General features: G+C 40.4%; 2 protein-coding genes and 1 long non-coding RNA gene across 6 annotated transcripts in view; 2 read left to right on the top strand and 1 right to left on the bottom strand.

The window, feature by feature from the left end:
• The window catches only part of hs2st1a (heparan sulfate 2-O-sulfotransferase 1a), a 47,033-nt gene extending 37,901 nt beyond the window's left edge, over positions 1 to 9,132 (top strand). The window contains exons 5-8 of one of the 2 annotated variants that reach the window (XM_061838796.1): positions 915 to 1,053; positions 1,133 to 1,230; positions 1,663 to 1,820; positions 4,168 to 9,132. In XM_061838796.1, coding sequence (XP_061694780.1) covers positions 915 to 1,053; positions 1,133 to 1,230; positions 1,663 to 1,820; positions 4,168 to 4,394 — 622 coding nt within the window. In that variant the 3' untranslated portion in view covers positions 4,395 to 9,132. The remainder of the gene's footprint in view (positions 1 to 914; positions 1,054 to 1,132; positions 1,231 to 1,662; positions 1,821 to 4,167) is intronic. The other variant, XM_061838795.1, reaches the window with a different exon arrangement.
• LOC133510645 (uncharacterized) lies at positions 23 to 19,169 on the bottom strand. Its single transcript, XR_009797667.1, has 4 exons — positions 19,041 to 19,169; positions 13,407 to 13,512; positions 11,476 to 11,543; positions 23 to 46 (listed from the first exon to the last, which is right to left on the bottom strand). It is a non-coding gene; the product is annotated as an uncharacterized LOC133510645 (long non-coding RNA).
• Positions 16,065 to 19,457, top strand: part of pkn2a (protein kinase N2a) — a 39,312-nt gene continuing 35,919 nt past the window's right edge. The window contains exon 1 of one of the 3 annotated variants that reach the window (XM_061838794.1): positions 16,065 to 16,443. In XM_061838794.1, coding sequence (XP_061694778.1) covers positions 16,423 to 16,443 — 21 coding nt within the window. In that variant the 5' untranslated portion in view covers positions 16,065 to 16,422. The remainder of the gene's footprint in view (positions 16,444 to 19,457) is intronic. The other 2 variants (XM_061838793.1, XM_061838792.1) reach the window with 2 other exon arrangements.

Raw genomic sequence — 19,457 nt, 5'->3', positions numbered from 1 at the left:
CAGGGAAGCGAGCTTGTTGCGTCTGTGGCAGGCTTCTGTGCCAAGGCTGCCAGTGAATAAGATAAGATTGCTAAGTTATCCTTCATATATATATATATATATATATATAATATATATATATATATATATATATATATATATATATGTGGGGGACAACACACTGCAATTTTATAAGTTTTCCCACTTTGAAATCTTGAAGGGGTTTGAAATTTTCATCTGAAGTGATGTCCACTGGTAGAGATATTCATCCATCCATTTTCTTAGCCGGTTATCCTCACAAGGGTCGCGGGGAGTGCTGGAGCCTATCCCAGCTGTCAACGGGCAGGAGGTGAAGTACACCCTGAACTGGTTGCCAGCCAATCGCAGGGCACATAGAGACAAACAGCCGCACTCACAATCACACCCAGGTGCAATTTCGAGTGTCAGATGGGATAGACAGCTGGGATAGGCTTCAGCACTCCCTGCAACCCTGTGAGGATAAGCGGCTATCAAAATGGATGGATATATGTATATATACAAAAATTATAAAAGTTTGTGTGATCCATTTATTGTATTCAATAATTAAGAATTGATATATTTTATTTGATAATGATCAATTATTTAATCTCATAAACAGATTGAAGATGAGTAGTAGATAGTTCATCTACTTTTTTATTTTCAGATAAATTAATACTCAACTCAATTTGATTTAATAGAGCACTTTAACAACAACAGCAGCTGTACTGTAGATTGAACATAAAAAAATAAACCACAATAAATATAATAATAGAAATGATAAAGTAATGAATAAATACAAAAAGGAATGATAAATACGGTAAAACAATGAATGTCACCTGTAAGGCAAGAGATCACCAATCTGTGTTCCATTTTTTTTTTTTTAATGAATTTGGTTTCTAATGCAAGTCACTTCTCAGGTTCGGCGTGAAAAGGAAGCCGATCTACATCAACGTCATCAGAGACCCAATTGAGAGGCTGGTGTCCTATTACTATTTTTTGCGTTTCGGAGATGACTACCGACCTGGCTTGAGGCGCAGGAAACAAGGCGACAAAAAGGTCAAAAAGCAAAGACACGCACATTAAAAGAATCCAATACGTGTAAAAGTATTCATTTTAGATTGCTGTTGTGTTTCAGACATTTGATGAATGCGTCTCAGCTGGCGGCTCGGATTGTGCCCCTGAAAAGCTCTGGCTCCAGATTCCCTTTTTCTGTGGACACTACTTTGAATGCTGGTCAGTGGGAAACCCAGAAAAAAAACTGACATTTGCAATATGAAGAAAAAGAAAGCATTAAAAACAACATTTTCAATCTCATATTCCGCTGTGATGGGAATCCAAATGTGACATTTTTGCATCAGTGAGATGTTCGATTTATTTATTTCCAGTGTGAACCTTTTTTGAGAGGAGGGAATTTACCATACTGTGAATATATCCATCACAGACAATGAAACTCCTGCTAATCCTTGGCTGTTTTTTTTGTTTTTTTTTAATTTTATAGGCCTTTTCCCCCCAAAATGTTACATCTGCACTGATTTTTTTCTTTGTATATCCTTCCTTTTGTCCTAATCCTTCCCAGTGTTTTCCTTCCTCCTCTCCCTTATCTGGTCCTGTGAGCATTTCCATGTCTGCGCCGGATTAAAAATGCAAACGTTTTGTCTTTTGCAGGAACGTGGGCAGCCAGTGGGCCCTGGAGCAGGCTAAATACAACCTGGTGAACGAGTACATGTTGGTCGGAGTGACGGAAGAGCTGGAGGACTTTGTCATGATGCTGGAGGCGGCTCTGCCGCGCTTCTTCAAGGGGGCCACTGATCTATACAAAACAGGTCCAAACAATTCAGCATATGTCATAATAATAGCAAAATTGCCTCAGTCATTTTGGAGATGAGTTCAGCTGCCTCGATTCAATCTGACTATGACCAGGATGACTCAGAATCTTCGCAGACATAAAGAAAATACTACATTTTAGTGTTGGTATATCTGAGAGTCCCAATTTACAAAAACTTTCATGCTACCAGCTGCTGCCTACGCAACTAGTCCTTGGGTCAAGCTTCGGGTACAACACTGCTCGAGTGAATTTAGAGAGGGGGGAAAAAAAAGAGCAATTAAGGTATTGCAATGCCCTCGCATGCGGGTTAGGAGAGTTGCAGTCACCAATGTACTTTTAGTCAAATACACAAAGGAGAACACGCGGCATCTCGCTTCTGTAGGCCACAACTCACGCCTACATGCTCCCACACAGACGAACCAAGCCCAGCTCCTGACATAACCCATAAGGCCATGCCATTTATAGGCACACATCAAACACAGATACTACAGTGCAAACAGTATATATATTTTATTAAACCAAATGCGGGCAACACGGTGAATCAGCTGGTAAAGCATTGGCCACACAGTTCTGAGGTCGTGGGTTCAATCCCGACCCCACCTGTGTGGAGTTTTCATGTTCTCCCTGCGCCTGCATGGGTTTCGTCCATTTCTCCACCCAGGCACGGGGTGAACATGCAAACTCCACACAGGCGGGGCTGGGATTGAACGGGCTCAGATGGTAAAGCGTTGGCCTCACAGTTCTGAGGTCCCGGGTTCAATCCCGGAATCGCTTGTGTGGAGTTTGCATGTTGTCCCCGTGCTCGCGTGGGTTTTCTCCAGGCACTCCGGTTTCCTCTCACATTTCAAAAACATGCAACATTAATTGGACACTCGAAATTGCCCCTAGGTGTGATTGTGACTGGGGCTCTTTGTCATGTGTCCTGCGATTGGCTGGCAACCAGTTCAGGGTGTACAGCGCCTCTTGTCCATTGACAACTCGGATAGGCTCCAGCACTCCTGAGACCCTTGTGAGGATAAGTGGGAAAGAAAATGGATGGGATGGATGGATAAACCACATGCTCTTTTGCTTTAATATACTTCAGTGCTATTTTATTAATACAAAACACAAAATGAAAAAAAAAACATTTGGGCTGGAACGGCATGAAAATGACTTTCGATTCATTCCACTGAGAAAAATTGTTTTCTTACACTTTTAAATTGAATTCGAACCTTTGCCACAGATCAAATTAAGCTTGTAAGTCAAGGTGCCACACTGCATCCCCCCCCACCACCACCACCCCTGTAGCAGACATATTGATGAGATGTTGCCGACTTTTAGGCACTACTCCATAAATAGTTATATTTGCATGTCAGGGTGTTGTATGGTTAATGGTGTGACTAATTATTTAGGTCAAATTTTGCATTCGGTAATGTAACCTTCTATTCTGCATTCTCACTGGAGTCTGTGATGGATTTCATAACTGGGGGCACAACAGCCTCAGAACACCTCCGCTCCAATAATTGTTAAGCAACATTAAAATATAGACACTTTTTCCCTAATATAATAATAAAGATACAACTGAGTATATTAGTGGAGCGAGAGAGAAAAGGACGGTGTCAAAATTGAAGTCTGCTTCATGCTCTTGACCTTATTCCCAACACCTTGATTATCCATCCATCCATTTTCTTAGACGCTTATCCTCACAAGAGTCGCAGGAGTGCTGCTGCCTATCCCAACTGGCATTGGGCATGAGGCGGGGTACACCCTGAACTTGTCGCCAGCCAATCGCAGGGCACATGGAGACAGACAGCAACCACACTCACAATCACACCTATGGGCAATTTAGAGTCTTCAATTAATGGATGTTTTTGGGATGTGGGAGGAAATCGGAGTGCCCGGAGAACTTTCATGCAGGCACGGGAGAGAACATGCAAACTCCACACAGGCGGGGCGGGATTGAACCCTGGTCCTCAGAACTCTGAGGCCAACGCTCTACATCTGCTCCACTGTGCCGCCAGACCTTGATTAATCTTCTTGATTCACTGATTCACTGCCAAGTCTTCCATGTTAGGGATATTTGAATTCAACTGTCGTCAATGGCAGTGAATGCCTGAGCAGATCGCAGTAATTACCAATCGCTCAATGAAGTTGGTGTTTCCCCTCAAGACTGCGCTTGGATGGATGGATTAATAACTGTCTGCCGATATCAATTACTGCTAATTATTATGGTTGAGCGAGAATTTTGTACAGTCTCGTGCTGGGATCTTTTGAGTTGAATGTACGTGTCCTTTGTCTTAACGACGTTTCATCTCTCTGTTAACTTTGTCGCCTTGATTCATCCATCCTTTTTCTTACAATCACAGGAAAGAAATCCCACTTGAGGAAGACCAGCGAGAAGAAGCCCCCCACCAGGGAGTCCACAGCCAAACTGCAGCAGTCGGCCATCTGGAAGATGGAGAATGAGTTCTACGAGTTTGCCCTGGAGCAGTTCCAGTTTGTGAGGGCCCACGCGGTGCGGGAAAAGGACGGCGAACTATACATGTTGGCGCAAAACTTCTTCTATGAGAAAATATACCCCAAAAACCAGTGAGGGAGGGGGAATATCCTCAAAGAAATTTGGGGGTGAGATGAAGAGTAGACAACGGCAAGATGTCGAGTTGTCCGACTACTTGACCGAGGTCTGATGTTGTGAATATAGTATGCCGCTGTAAACTGTGAATAGTGGGTGTTGCTCATGTACTTGGAAGGAGAGCCCGCGTTCTGTCCCAATCCCTGCAGGTCAGCGGCTTCTTTTCACTTCCAGGTCGAGATTCCTGAGAGGCCTGTGGCGGGACATGATCGGCAAAGAGCAGACGCCCAGTCCTGATTGGCCGAGTAGTACTGCGACCACAAACAAAATATTTATGTTTGCGATGTGGTGTCTTTTTTATGTTAAGCTGTTTGAACTACGATATGCACTCACTGTATCTCAATTTTTTTTTTTTGCAATGTATTTTATGTGATTTCATGGGGAACTAAACTCCCAACCCTACCCCCAAAAAATTTTTAAAATACTTTGTATGTGCCACTACTAGCCTAAACAGGGTGCGCTGATTGATAATGTAATTATTCCACAGACTAATAGATTTTCATTCATCTCGGGGTGGCCATGTTTGTCAATATTGCCCTCCGGTGTCAACCAAAATTATCGACACAACTTCTCTCTCGCGTGCATTGTGCGAACATCATGTGACCAAACCCCTCGGATTGAAGACATCATAGTTGCGATCCAAACTGGCTAAAGTTTTGTTTAAACCGTCATGTCAATCCGTAGTTATAATAGTAATCGCAGCATACACGGAGTCTGCTACTTGTTTTTAGGGTTTGGTCACTGGTCACGTGACGTTCGCAACGCAAAGTGCGGGAGCAAGTGTGACGTTAAATGTCAGTCTCCAAATTTGGCAGACCCCTGAGATGGATGAAAATTGATGACTTGATATGTTTTATTCTCAATCCACAAATCAATTCTGTGTTTAAATTAGTGGGGGCATATATGATGCATCCCTGAAAAAAAAAAAGTTTAGGTCCCCTTAAACAGTACAGTAAACCCCCGCTATTTACCTCGTGATAGGGATTGAGACTTGCTGTGAATAGCAAAAATCAAGTAATTTATGCCACCTTTAAAAAGGTGTATAATTGTCTATAGAGGCCACGAGATGGAGGCAAAGCACTATTTTGTCTAAATCAATGATTCTCAGTGTGGTAAGGGCTACCACACGTGGTATGTGGAAATGGTAAACTGAGCAATTTCCGGCCTACAAACTGCGACTTCTTTCACACGCTTTCAACCCTGCGGCTTATGCGGGGATGCCACCCTAGCGTTAGCGCACCTAGCGTTAAACTCTTTCTGTGTACCGAGGCTTATAACCAGGTGCGCTCTGTAGGCCGGGAATTGCAGTAATGTGACATTGGTGACAAAACCTTTATTTTAATACAGTGGAGTACATTTTGTTGTTGTTATCCATTTGTGTAAAACTTAAGTACAGTGCATTTACACTTAATCTAATTTGATAAAATTTACTTTAAACTTTTTTCATGCAATAGATTTTTTCATTGAATTACAGTATTATTTAAATATTTTTTTATGTTTGTATGCAGTAACAATGTATAAACTGCATAATGTTACACTGGCTTACAATATTATTGGATATACTTTTTAAGAAATAGAACCTTTTTCATTTTAGATGAAGAACTGGGCTGACTACACTACAGTATTTTGTTTGTCATTGTGGTATTACTCGGATGGTCATGTATTTTGGGAGGTGTAAAGACTGGTGTAAATGGAGGTCTTCATCTTATTTCAATCTTGATCTTGACACCAAGTGATACAAGATAATGCCAGAGCAATGGGTTTTTTTGTTTTTTTTTTTTTTTCGTTTTTTTTTTTGCTTTTGCTTGAGCACAAAAACAGACATTGTGTTTTCAGTTTTTTCAGCAAATAACGTAGGACAGGATTTAAAAAAAAAATCGACCAATCTACTGAAATGTGTGTGGGTTAACTGATTACAGTGGTACCTTGATTTACAAATTATTCCTTTCCACGACCGACATTGTAACTCAGTCTACTCGTATGTAAAGTCAAGTTTCCCCATTGAAATTAATTGAAAAACAGATCTGTTCCGGCCACACTGAACAACATTTTGCATGTTTTGATTAAGAAAACTAGCGCTGTATTAAAGAAAATGTAAAGAAATGGGTGTATTTCCCATCCAGCCACCCATTTTCTGAGCCACTTATCCTCACAAGGGTTATGATGTGTAATTGCAGCACATGCTGTAATATTTATCTTGGATGTATGCCTTTAAGGGGCGTGGTCTACTGTGCACGTCAGTAGCTGGAGTCAGGTTTATGGATGTAAATTAGTCCCACAAGGATTTGAATTTGAAATGCAACAGAAAGCAGGATTTGAATTTGAAATGTAAAATGATCACATTTTCAGTAGTTGCCAAAATTTGCTGTCTGAAATTCACCATCTGTGCCACCAGGCTGGGTAACGTCAGGTAATAAGCGAACACCCAACCAATCGTAGTTACGCTTTCTTAATCACGTGACGTCACATACTAAGAAAGCGTAAGTGGATTGGACGGCTGTTTGGTTCTGACCTGAAGTAACCCTACCTGGTGGCACAGAGGGTGAATTTTAGACAGTCAATTGTAGCCATTTGAATTGTTAACATTGAAAAGTTACACTGAAATACAACTCTTGAAAATGTGATCACTTTATATTTCAAATTCAAATCTTGGTGGCACTAATTTACTTCCGTACAGGTTAGCCGGTACGTCTGTTTATGCTTTTGTAGGTTAATTTTATATTCACTTTATTTTTCATTTCAGCTAAGTGGCACCATATCTAAAGGCCGGTTGTAACTCACATAATAATAATAATTCACAACACAAAGCAAAAGAAATAAAAATATCAAGTGGCAAGCTTGTAACTTAAAAAGACATACTGTAAGACGAGGTACCACTGTACTACTCTGCTATTAGCTGATACTTTGTTGCCATCATGGGACATATTAGGTAGGTAAATAAAGATTGCAAAGAATGTGAATGGATGAGGTTTCTGGCAAATACAGTGTAAATAAGAAAGAAAAACAAATATGTGAAGTCGTGACTAGCGTGAAAAGGTGGGGGTTGACTGTACTGTTGACTTTTGGATGTGCACATACCGACGCGATGGCGTACCTCACTCAGACTTGAGCAAAGATGAGGTTTTTATGATATTAAAAAGGGGGGGGGGTTTGTACTGTGCATTTCCAGTGACTCTGGGAAATGTGCCGCTTTAGAGAATCATGTGCTTTGATCAGCATGTGTATGGAGGAACATAATGAAGATGCTGCTTGCTGTAAATACAAATGACATTTCCAGTAAATTACTCAAAAGTGAGATTGGTTCCGGTTTGAAATTATCTTGGTTTCTTGATCGTTATTTTGTGTGTATGTGAGTGTGTATACACTGTATATATACATACATACATAATTGAGACCCGTCTGTGTATTTGTAATTATTCGGTAAATTGTACTTCTGTACATAACCAATTTTGTTTGTTTTCCTAAAATTGCCAATAGCCTGAAGAGCGAGGACGAACTGCCACCTTTTGGAAAAATACTAATCGAGACATCTGCAGTCTGCAGCGCGAATTCATGACGAACTTTCTTGCAGTCGCAATCGCAACTTATTATTATTAGTATTTGAATACAAATAGGTGGTCATATTTCTTGTGTGCCTTCCTTGTGCCCAAAAGAGTGCTGCAGCTGTGTCCAATACAAAATAAAACAACATGGCTGTATTTTTCAAAGCTTTTTTTTTTTTTGTCAGTATCATGAAGTGCTTTAATTTTCTAAGGGGAATGTTACCTACGAGCGATTATGAGGAGCATGGATAGTTATTTGAGCATTTATTCGATTGTCATGGTTGTACTAGTACACTGTCCTTACGAGAAAGACAGTTTCGCACAGTAGAAATACCATGTTATAGATTACTACATTTTTTTGTAGTAGTTTATTCCATTACTGCCAGGATAACTTTACAGCACTTGTAAGGCAAAACTCTGCGCTTGTTGACATCTGCATGTTTATAGTACTTTTAGAGACACACTAGTTGTTAACTAATATAATTTTATTGTCTAGTAGTACAATACTAAGTGGTACGGTGGGTCAGCTGGCAAAGCATTGGCCTCACAGTTCTGAGGACCCGGGTTCGATCCCGGCCCCACCTGTGTGGAGTTTGCATGTTCTCCGCGTGCCTGCGTGGGTTTTTTCCGAGCACTCCGGTTTCCTCCCACATCCCCAAAACATCCAACGTTCATTGGACACTCTAAATTGCCCCTAGGTGTGATTGTGAGTGTGGCTATTTGTCACTATGTGCCCTGTGATTGGCTGGCGACCAGATCAGGGTGGTACCCCGCCTCCTGCCCATTGACAGTTGGGATAGGCTCGAGCACTCCCCGCGACCCTCGTGAGGATAAGCAGCAAAGAAAATTGATGGATGGATGGATGGATGGATAGTACAGTACTAGAAGCACACAAATGTCAACTGCTACCATTTTGCCTCACTAGTAACCAAACGTTGTCTTACTAGTGAGGACAAACGCAGCACACTAATATCTAACTCAAAAGACATTGAATAAATGCTGAAGGTTAAAGTACAAGTACATTCTTTATCCTCACAAGTGAACCCATTCGGCGCACTAGTAGAACAACTAGGGCACACAAGTACAGTGACTGCGTCTTAATAGTCACACTTTTTCTTATGTTTACTGCTTTCCACTACTGTATGACATTGACATCCGCACACTAGTTGCACAACTACACGTTACTAATGAGTTACTAGTACTATTACTATTATTAAAGAGCTATTAAAGAGCTATATGTGAACTAGCAGAATTTGATGCCAATAATGGTAATAATACTATATATATAAATTACACTGTTTTACCTTACTAGTAAGGTGTTGTTATCCTACTAGCTTGCCAAAGTTGTACTCTATGATTGATTAACTAGTACTACTAGGACATTATAAAGTATACTAGTTAACATATAGTGCGTCATTATTTGTACTAATAGCACACATATCAACTATCGGTTTAATTATTAGTTGGCCTTCAGTGGGGGGAAAAAAATATTAGTAAGACAGTCCTGCAATTGCACTGAATTGTCCTATTGAGGAAAGTAAGTAGAATGAGGGGTAATAAAGAGATAATAACACATGGAGCTCAGATTAGATATCAAGGATTTTATGAAAGGCCGTTTGATATTCATCTTAGAGTTGCAGTAGTAGACCAAAAGTTGAACTCGCAGTGGAGAAAACAGTACTAGCAAGACACAATTATTGTACGAGTGCAACCTAGTTGTTCTCTACTATGCTGAATAGTCTTACTAGTGATCACAACACTAATACATGGATCTTAATTTCTGATTTTTTTTTTTAAATATTCATTTAAAGGTTGTAGGCCAAATGTGGTACAAGCGTAGTGGGGGGAGGGGTCTTTGCTAATCATTCATTTACACACTCACGCACTCACAGACACACACAGTCTTTCTACTCGTGTGCCCAAGACAATCTACTGATGCAATGAAATGTCTTACTTTTAAGGATAAAGCCTTCTAGAACCATAATATGGACCCTCCCAAATACTTTTTCAAACGGCTTCCCATAAATTAAGAATAAAGACTGGAACTGTTTAGCTGAAGGTGACCAATAGAGGGAGACAGGGAGCTAGCATTTGTTTTAATTAAAGTTCTTATCACACTACAGTGCATGACTAATGTCTTTAATGATGTATATTTACACACAGACACACATATATATACATACACTGGAAAACGTGTTTGTGTTATTTTTAGATAACATGTTACAAAAAAAAAGATCTTTGAAGATTAAAAGAGTAATAGTATATGAGTGAAAGTTTGCAGAGGCCAAAGACCTCATTTCAGTTGGGCTCGTACAATCCCTGGCCAGTCATCAATCGTGGGACTCATCCCCCTTAATCTCATATTGTAAACCTTCCGGGTGGTCGAATGACACACATTCGTGCTGTCTGTCCATCTGTACACACACTTGACGTTTGATCTGTCTGTTGCAATCAGAGCGTTTATTTGCTGTACTTCCACCAGTCGCAGTGATCTCTTTTTCTGTCGTGGATATGTTTTGCATTCAGCTCCACTCTGTGTTTGTTTTTAGCACGCAAAATTTGCATCCAACATGTTTGAGGCTAGAATTCCATTTTCCCAATAGCATAGCTGTCACATAATGCGGTGGCTTTGAAATGAAATTTCACCCTCAATCATGTTTTGATTATCCGCTTCCATGCTTGGGTCCTTTCCGTAGCTGGCGCACGAATTCGACCTTTCTAAAATACTGTGGGAATTTACACCTTTCCAAAACATGTTCAACAGCATTTGGAGTGACAACATATGGTTGAAATTCCTGAAAAACCAGGGCCACCACAATGTCACGGGGAGGTTCCAAAAACTGTCTGATGTTGCCTTGAAAAGCACACATTTTCACTTTAAGATTGCTGGAGCAAGAGCAGCTTCCTCCCAACTCAATCAGACTAACCAATCATTATATTATTCTGATCCAAAGCAATAATCAATTTTATTGTGGGCAAACAGCCATGGACAAAAGTGGCTGCTGAGTGTACGATGTCACTCATTACTTGGAGACTTCAATCCCTACAGTTACTCTTTTACTCAAGATCAAGCGTTTGTAAAAGTGATAGCAGTGATTCCCGTGACCCTTGTGAGGATAAACGGCTCAGATAATGGATGGATGGATGGATGGATGGATGGGTATTATTAATGCTAATAACTACAACAGTGAATCTCAAACATTTGCAGGTTCTCTTTAGTGGTATGCAAAAGAACCACTGGTTTAAAGTGTCTTAAAGTTGTTGTTTTTAAATTCCATCCATTATCTGAGCTGCTTATCCACACAAGGGTCACAGGAGTGCTGGAGCCTATCCCAGCTGTCTTCGGGCAGGAGGCGTGGTATCACCAGCTCAGAAAATGGGTGGATTGATGGATAAATTTGTTAAATTCAATTGTTGTTTAGCATTTATTCATTGTGAAATATTTGTTGTCAAACATTCATTTAGAGAGTTACTGATGGTGTAGTCGTACACATGCCTACCTTTGGTGCGGGCAGCGTGGGATCGATTCCCGCTCAGTGATGGTGTCGGCTCCAGCTTTCCCGCAACCCTTGTGAGGATAAGCAGCTCAGATCATGACATGACATTTCTTTAGGTACAAAAAAGTATTTTAATGTGAATACATTTTATCCATCCATCCATTTTCTCAGCCGTTTATCTTCACAAGGGTTGGGTGATTGCTGGAACCTATCCCAGCTGTCAACGGGCAGGAGGCAGGGTACACCCTGAACTGGTTGCCAGCCAATCGCAGGACACATGGAGACAGTTAATATATTTTGATTGATGATTAATACATACATACAGATATTCCCCATATTTAAGACCATTATTGATGTTCAAATTGTGCATGTTCCAGTGGTTAAGAAAAGTATTGAACATACCTTTTAAAATAGAACCTCTCCTTTGTTTTTGATGAACACTTAGGATGACTATGCTATTCTGCTTTGTTAGTAGTACATAATAAGGTATTTTTTTACGATGGTACTGAGTGTAGAATGTTCAAAAGCCATTGTACTGTGATACACGTGAGACCACGAGCCTCTGGTGTTCAAAAATCAAAGACATATAAGTAAGATCCATCTAATCTCAATAAATATACAAAGTTTAGCTCTTCAATTGCTACTGTTAGCTAATTTACCTTAGCTCCAATTTAGCTAGCATTATATTAGCATAAAAATCACGGTGGGACTTAACAACATGCTACCAGTAATATATTTTTTTCTTGTTCTCTCTACAAGTGCTATATATGTAACTTAAAGAGGGAAATAATTTTTGGGTGTTTTTTTTTTTTTTAGTCTTGCCAAGTTATCAAAACAGGTATTGTTTATAATTGATATTAAAAATTCATTTTTACTTTTATACCTAAACTCAAGTCAGCAACTTTCTTATGTCTATTCATGGATACAAGTACGAGCTGAGAAAATATATATTTGTTAAGTCTCCAGTGGCTGGAATACCATATATCACTTAACACTTGTCTTTTCGCGAGCTAACAGGCTTGCAGAGCTCCTCTCAGGTGGAAAATGGGCGCTAAGCTCATCCATCTTGTCACCTCCTCACTTGTCGAGACCTCCTCGCGAGGGAATTTCACGATACTATACTTTTCTGTAAATTGGGGCATCCGTGGAAGATGATTTTTCAGAGAATAGACACCGCTAGATAGCTAACTGAATGCCATAGTGGTAGAAATGGGCCCTGCAATAGTAACTGAGTAGCTCACAATATGCAGAACATCACTTGACCAATCCTGAAAACAGGATGGCTGACTTTCTGTGTGTACTAAGCTAATCCGCATAACCTCGGTTTGATTACCCGATCGGAAAGGGTAAACTCGGGGGAATAAATGGGCTCCAGCAAAAAAGTGCAGCTCCTTCGTCCAGTGCAAAAGGGCCGTTGCTTGAACACCACTTGAGATGTATCCGTGCACTTGCCTGCAGGCCCTGCATAGTTCTCACTCTTTGTAGGTTTTCAGGAATTGTGTACAAACATGTTAGAAGCAAACCAATATAAGTCCAATAAAGAGTGAGTACATTTTCCATTTCCGATGATTGCGCAGTAGATGCTGTTAAACCTGCTGACACCAGAAAACGTTGCCAAGCCAGCTGGATCAGGAGGAGTTGCTATGACGAAACCAAAGGACAAGTGCTTAAGTGGTGTCCTCTGGGGCTGTAGCATGACATCTCACACCTCGGTGAGAAGACTAACTTGCCTCTCTGCATTATCTAGGCTGCTGCAAAACTGGCATCACATGCCTGGGACTGGAAGCTCTTTGTGCCCGTGCTACCATCGCTCAAATATGTAATCTTGCAGGAAACAACAACAACACTGTGGTCTCATAAGATGAACATTGTCCTCTTGATTAAAAAAAAAAAAAAAAAAAACACAAGAGGTTTTGTCGGGTAGACGTATTTACCTTGCACATCCATCCAAGTCTGTGATCGTGTCTGGTTTGTTTTGTGTCTCCATGGTGACCAGCCTCAGAGTTTGATTGGAGGGACAGGTGCGCCGGACGGGATGAACTACAGTATAAATTATCATTATGATGTAACAGCCACACAGCCTTATCATGTTCATAAAGTGGACAATCTGTCCATGATGCATTATAATGAGAGGTGGAAAATGTCCACACACCCCATATTTAAGTAAAGGTACTAATTTAACTCCTCTACAAAAGTTGGATGAGCAAAGATTTTTTTTTTTTTTTTTTACTAAACATTCAACTGATGTATTAATATCTGAAAAAGTACCTAAATGCAGAAACACAGTACACATACATAATAAAAATAAAAATACATTTTATTTCAAGCATCTTTCAAGACCCCAAAGGACACTGGACAATCAAATAGTGGTTCAAATCACAAATTTTACACAAAAATGTAAAATTTCATGAACGTGTTAGCTGGGATAGACTCCAGAACTCCCGTGACCCTTGTGAGGATAAGTGGCTTGGAAAATGGATGGATGTATACATACAAATATATACAAATGTATAATAGTTAATTCCTTCCACTTTTAATTGGCTCGAGCCAGAGTCGATCAAATGATCTATTAGCCATATTACAGTCTATTAAGGGCAAAAATCTGTCATTTTTTGTATTAGAATTGATCTACAGAAATAACAAAATTATTATTAATTAAATCATCACAATTTCATCTTTTGATTTTTGAAGGCGGTTTAAAAAAGAACAGTAATTTGGTGGAATGGAATGATTTACGGTGGATGAGTGTTTAGCACATTCATCTCACAGTTCTGCAGACGTGGGTTCGAATCTGAATTCTCGTTTTCCCCAAGTACTCCGATTTCTTCCCTCATCCCAAAAAGATGAAGGTTAATTGAAGACTCTAAATTGTTCATAGGCATGAATGTGAGTGCAAACGGTTGTTCATATGTTCCCTGGAATTGGCTGGTGACCAGTTCAGGGAGTAGCCTGAATCTCGCCTGCTGATACTAGCTGGGATAGGCTCCAGCATAACCACAACCCTAGTGAGGATAAGAAGCGTAGAAAATGAATGGGTGGATGGGCTGTTGTAACACATCTTACCTGATGACTTCTCATGCTTCACTATCCATCCATCCATTTTCTTTTGCCACTTATCCTCACAGGGGTCGGGGGAGTGCTGGAGCCTATCCCAGCTTTCAACGGGCCAGAGACGGGGTACACCCTGAACTGGTTGGCAGCCAATCACAGGGCACATAGAGACAAACAGCTACACTCACAATCACACCTAGGGGCAATTTAGAGTGTAGAGATGTGGGAGGAAACCGGAGTGCCCGGAGGATACCAACGCAGGTACGGGGAGAACATGAAAACTCCACACAGTCGGGGCCGGGATTGAACCCGGGACCTCAGAACTGTGAGACAAACGCTTTCGATCCACCGTGCCACCTTCATGCTTCACTCATGTATCTTTATTCATCGTTCTATGTCAGCAATGTTTAGTGACATGCAGAACAATTATTGCTCTTCCAGTAAGTGGAAGAAGGTACAACAAACCTGTGTATTGACTTGTTATTCATACAACTGAATAATAAGAGATGATGGAACTGTGGGTGGCACTGAGGTGCACCCCCCCACCCCATACCTTTTACCCTATATGCCCTTACATGTGTGATATGCCCTTTTTCTTGGTCACAATACTATCCCGCCCGTCCCTCCCCCCCACCACCCACTGCCATCAACAACTGGTTGTCAGTAAAAAAAAGTACTGCAAAGTACTGCCCCCCCCCCATCTCTCTCCTATATGTGTGATGTCTCCGTTTGCTCAACCACAACACCCTTTTTCAGAACTGGAAAATGTCACTCATCAATTCAACTAAACAGGCTCAGATTTCACACTAAGTATATTTGTGCGTGAATAGAGTCAAGAGGATTATTTCACTATACACTTTTCGTGACCTTTTTGTTTGGTGGCGTGCCATGACATTTTTTTTTTTTATGTAAAATATGTGCTTTGGCTCAGTAGAAGTGGGAAACGCTGTAAGTATTCTTTCTACTAGTGGAATGGTGGTTGACTGGTTAGGGTGCCTGCCTCACAGTTCTAAGTACCGGGGTTCAACTCCCAGCTGCTCCCGTGTGGCATTTGAAGTTCTCCCTGTGCCTGCATGAGTTTTCTTCATGCATGAATAAACAAAACGAGCACTAAATGTATACTCTGAATTGCCCGTAGGTGTCATTGTGAGTGTAAATGGTTGTTCGTTTTTATACGGCCTCCTGGGGGAGCAACCAGTTCAGGGTATACCCCGCCTCCTGCCCGAAGTTAGCTGGGATCGGCTCCAACACTTCTGTAACCCTTGTGAGGATGAGCAGCTCAGCTAATGGAGAGACTTTTCATTGTTTTGCCTATCACTATTTACGACTGGCATTGACAGATGAACAAAACACCTGTATAGATTCATAGTAGTAAATAATGTTTTGAACCAGTTACTCGAATTGGGATCTCTCATGCATGGCACACTAATGCGCAAAGTGGTTGGAAATCGCTGCTTTAATAGGTAATAAACTAAAACAGCTTTTGTTCCAAGAAAACTTTTCCCAACGTATTGTTGGAAAGTGTGCAGACTGTCGACGTCATTAGTGCGGGACTCCTGTGCATTGTTCTGTACTCTTGTTTTTTTTGCGCGGGGGGGCAGTTCGGAGGTGGTCGGTGCTTGTTGGCGGTGGCTCGGCCCTTCTGGGCGGACGCTTCCACCCTTAACCACCGCCTTTCTCCAACTGCACTGGGACAGCCTCTATTCTTCACTTTTTGTAAGCAGCGAAGACGGCATCGCGGGCGGGCGCGGTTCAAGACAACCATGGGAAGTTTATCTTATCCGAGATGACCGAAAATCGACGTTTTTGCTGGGAAACGTCCAAAAGAAAAACTTGTTTTCGGAGTTCCACCTCCCCTCCGCTCCCCCCGTAGGATTTGATTCAAAGGCGACAAGCAAGATGGCCGCCGACTCTGTGCAGGTAGGAAAAGTTGACAACTGTTCACGAAAAAGTGAAATAAGTTATTCAGGGATTGAGACAGAAACCCAGAGGGGAAAGTTTGACTATTTTAGGGCTTTGTCGATGAAGCCATGCAGTGTGGATAGGAAAAGTTTGTCTGGGGGGGTGGGGGGGTATGATCCAAGGATATGAGGCCTGGGAAACAATTATCCAAAATTTACTATCCATAAACTATCCCAACATTTCAAACATTGACGTTACATTCATTCTATGGCCACGGGTTAAATTTATGGAGTCACTAATTATACTTGAGTAGTGGTGAAAGTTTAACATAGAGAAATTACAAACCCTAAGTGTTTTCCCACCCCCACCGTCTGTATTCTTGCGCTATTTAGCATTACAGTATCGACAATACCGTCTACTTGTCTTGGCCACGCAAATTAAACGCAGCACATGGACATACATGTCACCTGTTAATGGGTCGCTAGCTAGGTAGAATGGTGGTTAAACGTTAATTCACAGGATTATTTCTCCAGGTTAATATTTAATATATGTCGGATTATTGGCGATATTGTGAACTTGTCCCTTCTTTGCCACTCAAAGTCTACACAACACATGGAGTTGTCACTTGTGAAAGGGTCTCTACTCCCCTCATTGCCAATCGAGGTTAATGATTAACTTTATATTTGCTATATTAAGTATTACTGATAAATTGATCGTATCCTCGACTTGTGTTGACATACAAATTGTACACAACAGAGATGGAGATGTCACCTGTCAGAAAAGACTCAGTTGGAACTTTTTGAGGTCATTAGTTCCTCTCCGGTGGTGGTTGAACCTTAACTTACAGGAATATTGCTTATGTAAATTTTTTCCCCGTCTTGCTATGCTTATATTTGATATTTTGAAGTTGTCTTTGCCAAGTAAATTGTACACAATGCATGGACATGTTACTTGGAAAAGTGTCACTAGTTCCCTCAAGTGGTGGTTAAACATGTATTTACAGTGATATTGCTATCATTAAATCATGCTTTACTGTCTTTTTAATTACTATATTTGGCATTATTGTTAACATTGTGATATTGTTTTGTCTTCATCAGGTAAATTATACACAATGTATGTAGATGATGTGACAGCCAACTGCTAACCATATCATCATTACAAATGCATTTTTTTTTGCGCCTTTTACAGTCAAAAGCAATGTAGTTCATCTGTATTCACTGCCTTTGTTGTATTAAGTAATACAAAAAGCTGTGAGTCATGACTAAATGTGGTTTCACTTTGAGTGATCTCACGCTGAATGTGGTGTTCTTGAATAATAAACTGCAGTCGTCGCGTCAAAACATGCTATATTGAATTTTGAGGACACTGTGGGTTCAGGTGTTAACATTTTTACAAGTTTCATTCTAATATTTTCCAAGGCTACCGTAGACAGCGTCAACGTGTGGTGATGATGGGTCAGTGTGAATGTAAAGGATTATGGGTGTTTACCTGCTTCTTATTCTAATCCATATACTGTTTAAGAAACGACTTAAAAAACAAAAAACTCCTTCGACTAGTTTAGCTGGATCTACTGTAAGTTAGGGTTTACACAATCAGGATTTTTGTTGCCAATCACCAAATAAAAACAAAAAAGATAACCAATCACGGATCCGATCACGAGATGGCACAAAGTATCTATTTAAATGACTTGTTGATGTACTGTATGTGTACTGTATACTGGGTATCTTCAAGTCCTGTTTTCTCTAGCATTTTAGTAAAACATTAATGATTTCTACTTGGCATTCAAGGATTGGCCATTCACATAGCTTTTAAGTCAGGTCAAACTAACTTCACAACATAATAAATAATGGGTGCTAGCTTCATTAAAAGTAACTCCCTATTTTAAATCAGTTATTTGTTCATACATTGCAATAGTTCTTTTTTTGTCTGTGTGTATATTCCATGAAGTATGGGAAGTCTATTCTACCAAACCAACAACTTTGGAAGAACTTGAAGGGCGAATAAGAGACATTATGTCTTTCATCCCAGAAGAGTTTCGAGTGAAATCAGATAATGTGGTTCCCAGGAGGCTGGAGAAACGGGTGACTAATCCTGGCATCCATATTGAATTTTAAATAATCTTCTGCAATACACTTTCCTCTTATGTTAACTTCTTGTAGTAATTATAGTTCAGAAATAAATTACAAGTACTGAAAAATAGGGAGTTGCTTTTCAATCACCCTGTAGTTAATGGACAGATGTGTTGGAAACAGGCTTTACACGATCAGGATTTTTGGAGATGATCGCCAATCAATGCGTTTATTAAAGGACTTGTTCATTTATTATTTTTACTTGTGTACTGTATACTGAGGATTGGCTGCTGACGTAAGTTAAATTTTTCCGTCAGGTCAATCCAACATTACAATATGACAGAAATAATGCTTGCTAATTTAGTGTCATTATAACGTCTTTATAAAAATGAAATTACTTCACAGGCAACAAAACTTTAGAACATGATTCGATAGAATGCCAGCATGTTTACATACAACCGTTATTGCTAGCGCTAGCTTGCTAGGCTACGTAACATGTTGTTGTCTGCTTGCAAGACTTTTTATATGAAAAGTTTGTGAACTTACCTCAAGCAATCCTTGAATGAGCGTCCTCTCCTGAGCACCGGTGATGATCGCCACGCGTTTTATTTTTTCCTCCCCACAGAATAAATTTTACATTACTTAGTTATTGTCGTCACCATGGTAACACGTGTATCCTGGTGCGTTTGAGTTGACAATAAAGCTCAGTGATCATTAAAGAGAGGATGCGATGGTGTCAAGGTACAAAATTTCATTGCAGTAGTCTGTCATAGCGCAATCGTGAAACATCAATCATGTCTTAGAGTCTGATCCAGGCATTACATATGTCCCACAGTGCTGTTTTTTTAATATCTTTATTGGCAGTCAGATATTTATACTGCTATGTCAAAACAGACATGACAAGGCTAAAAATAAACTAGCTTTTGGATTCAAATATACTCTACATGATGTACATGCAGATAA

This window comes from Syngnathoides biaculeatus, chromosome 13 (genome assembly GCF_019802595.1).
Source record: "Syngnathoides biaculeatus isolate LvHL_M chromosome 13, ASM1980259v1, whole genome shotgun sequence".
Classification (NCBI taxonomy): Eukaryota; Metazoa; Chordata; class Actinopteri; order Syngnathiformes; family Syngnathidae; genus Syngnathoides; species Syngnathoides biaculeatus.
Note: the sequence above shows the minus strand (reverse complement) of the source record. Positions and strands in the feature narration are given on the sequence as shown.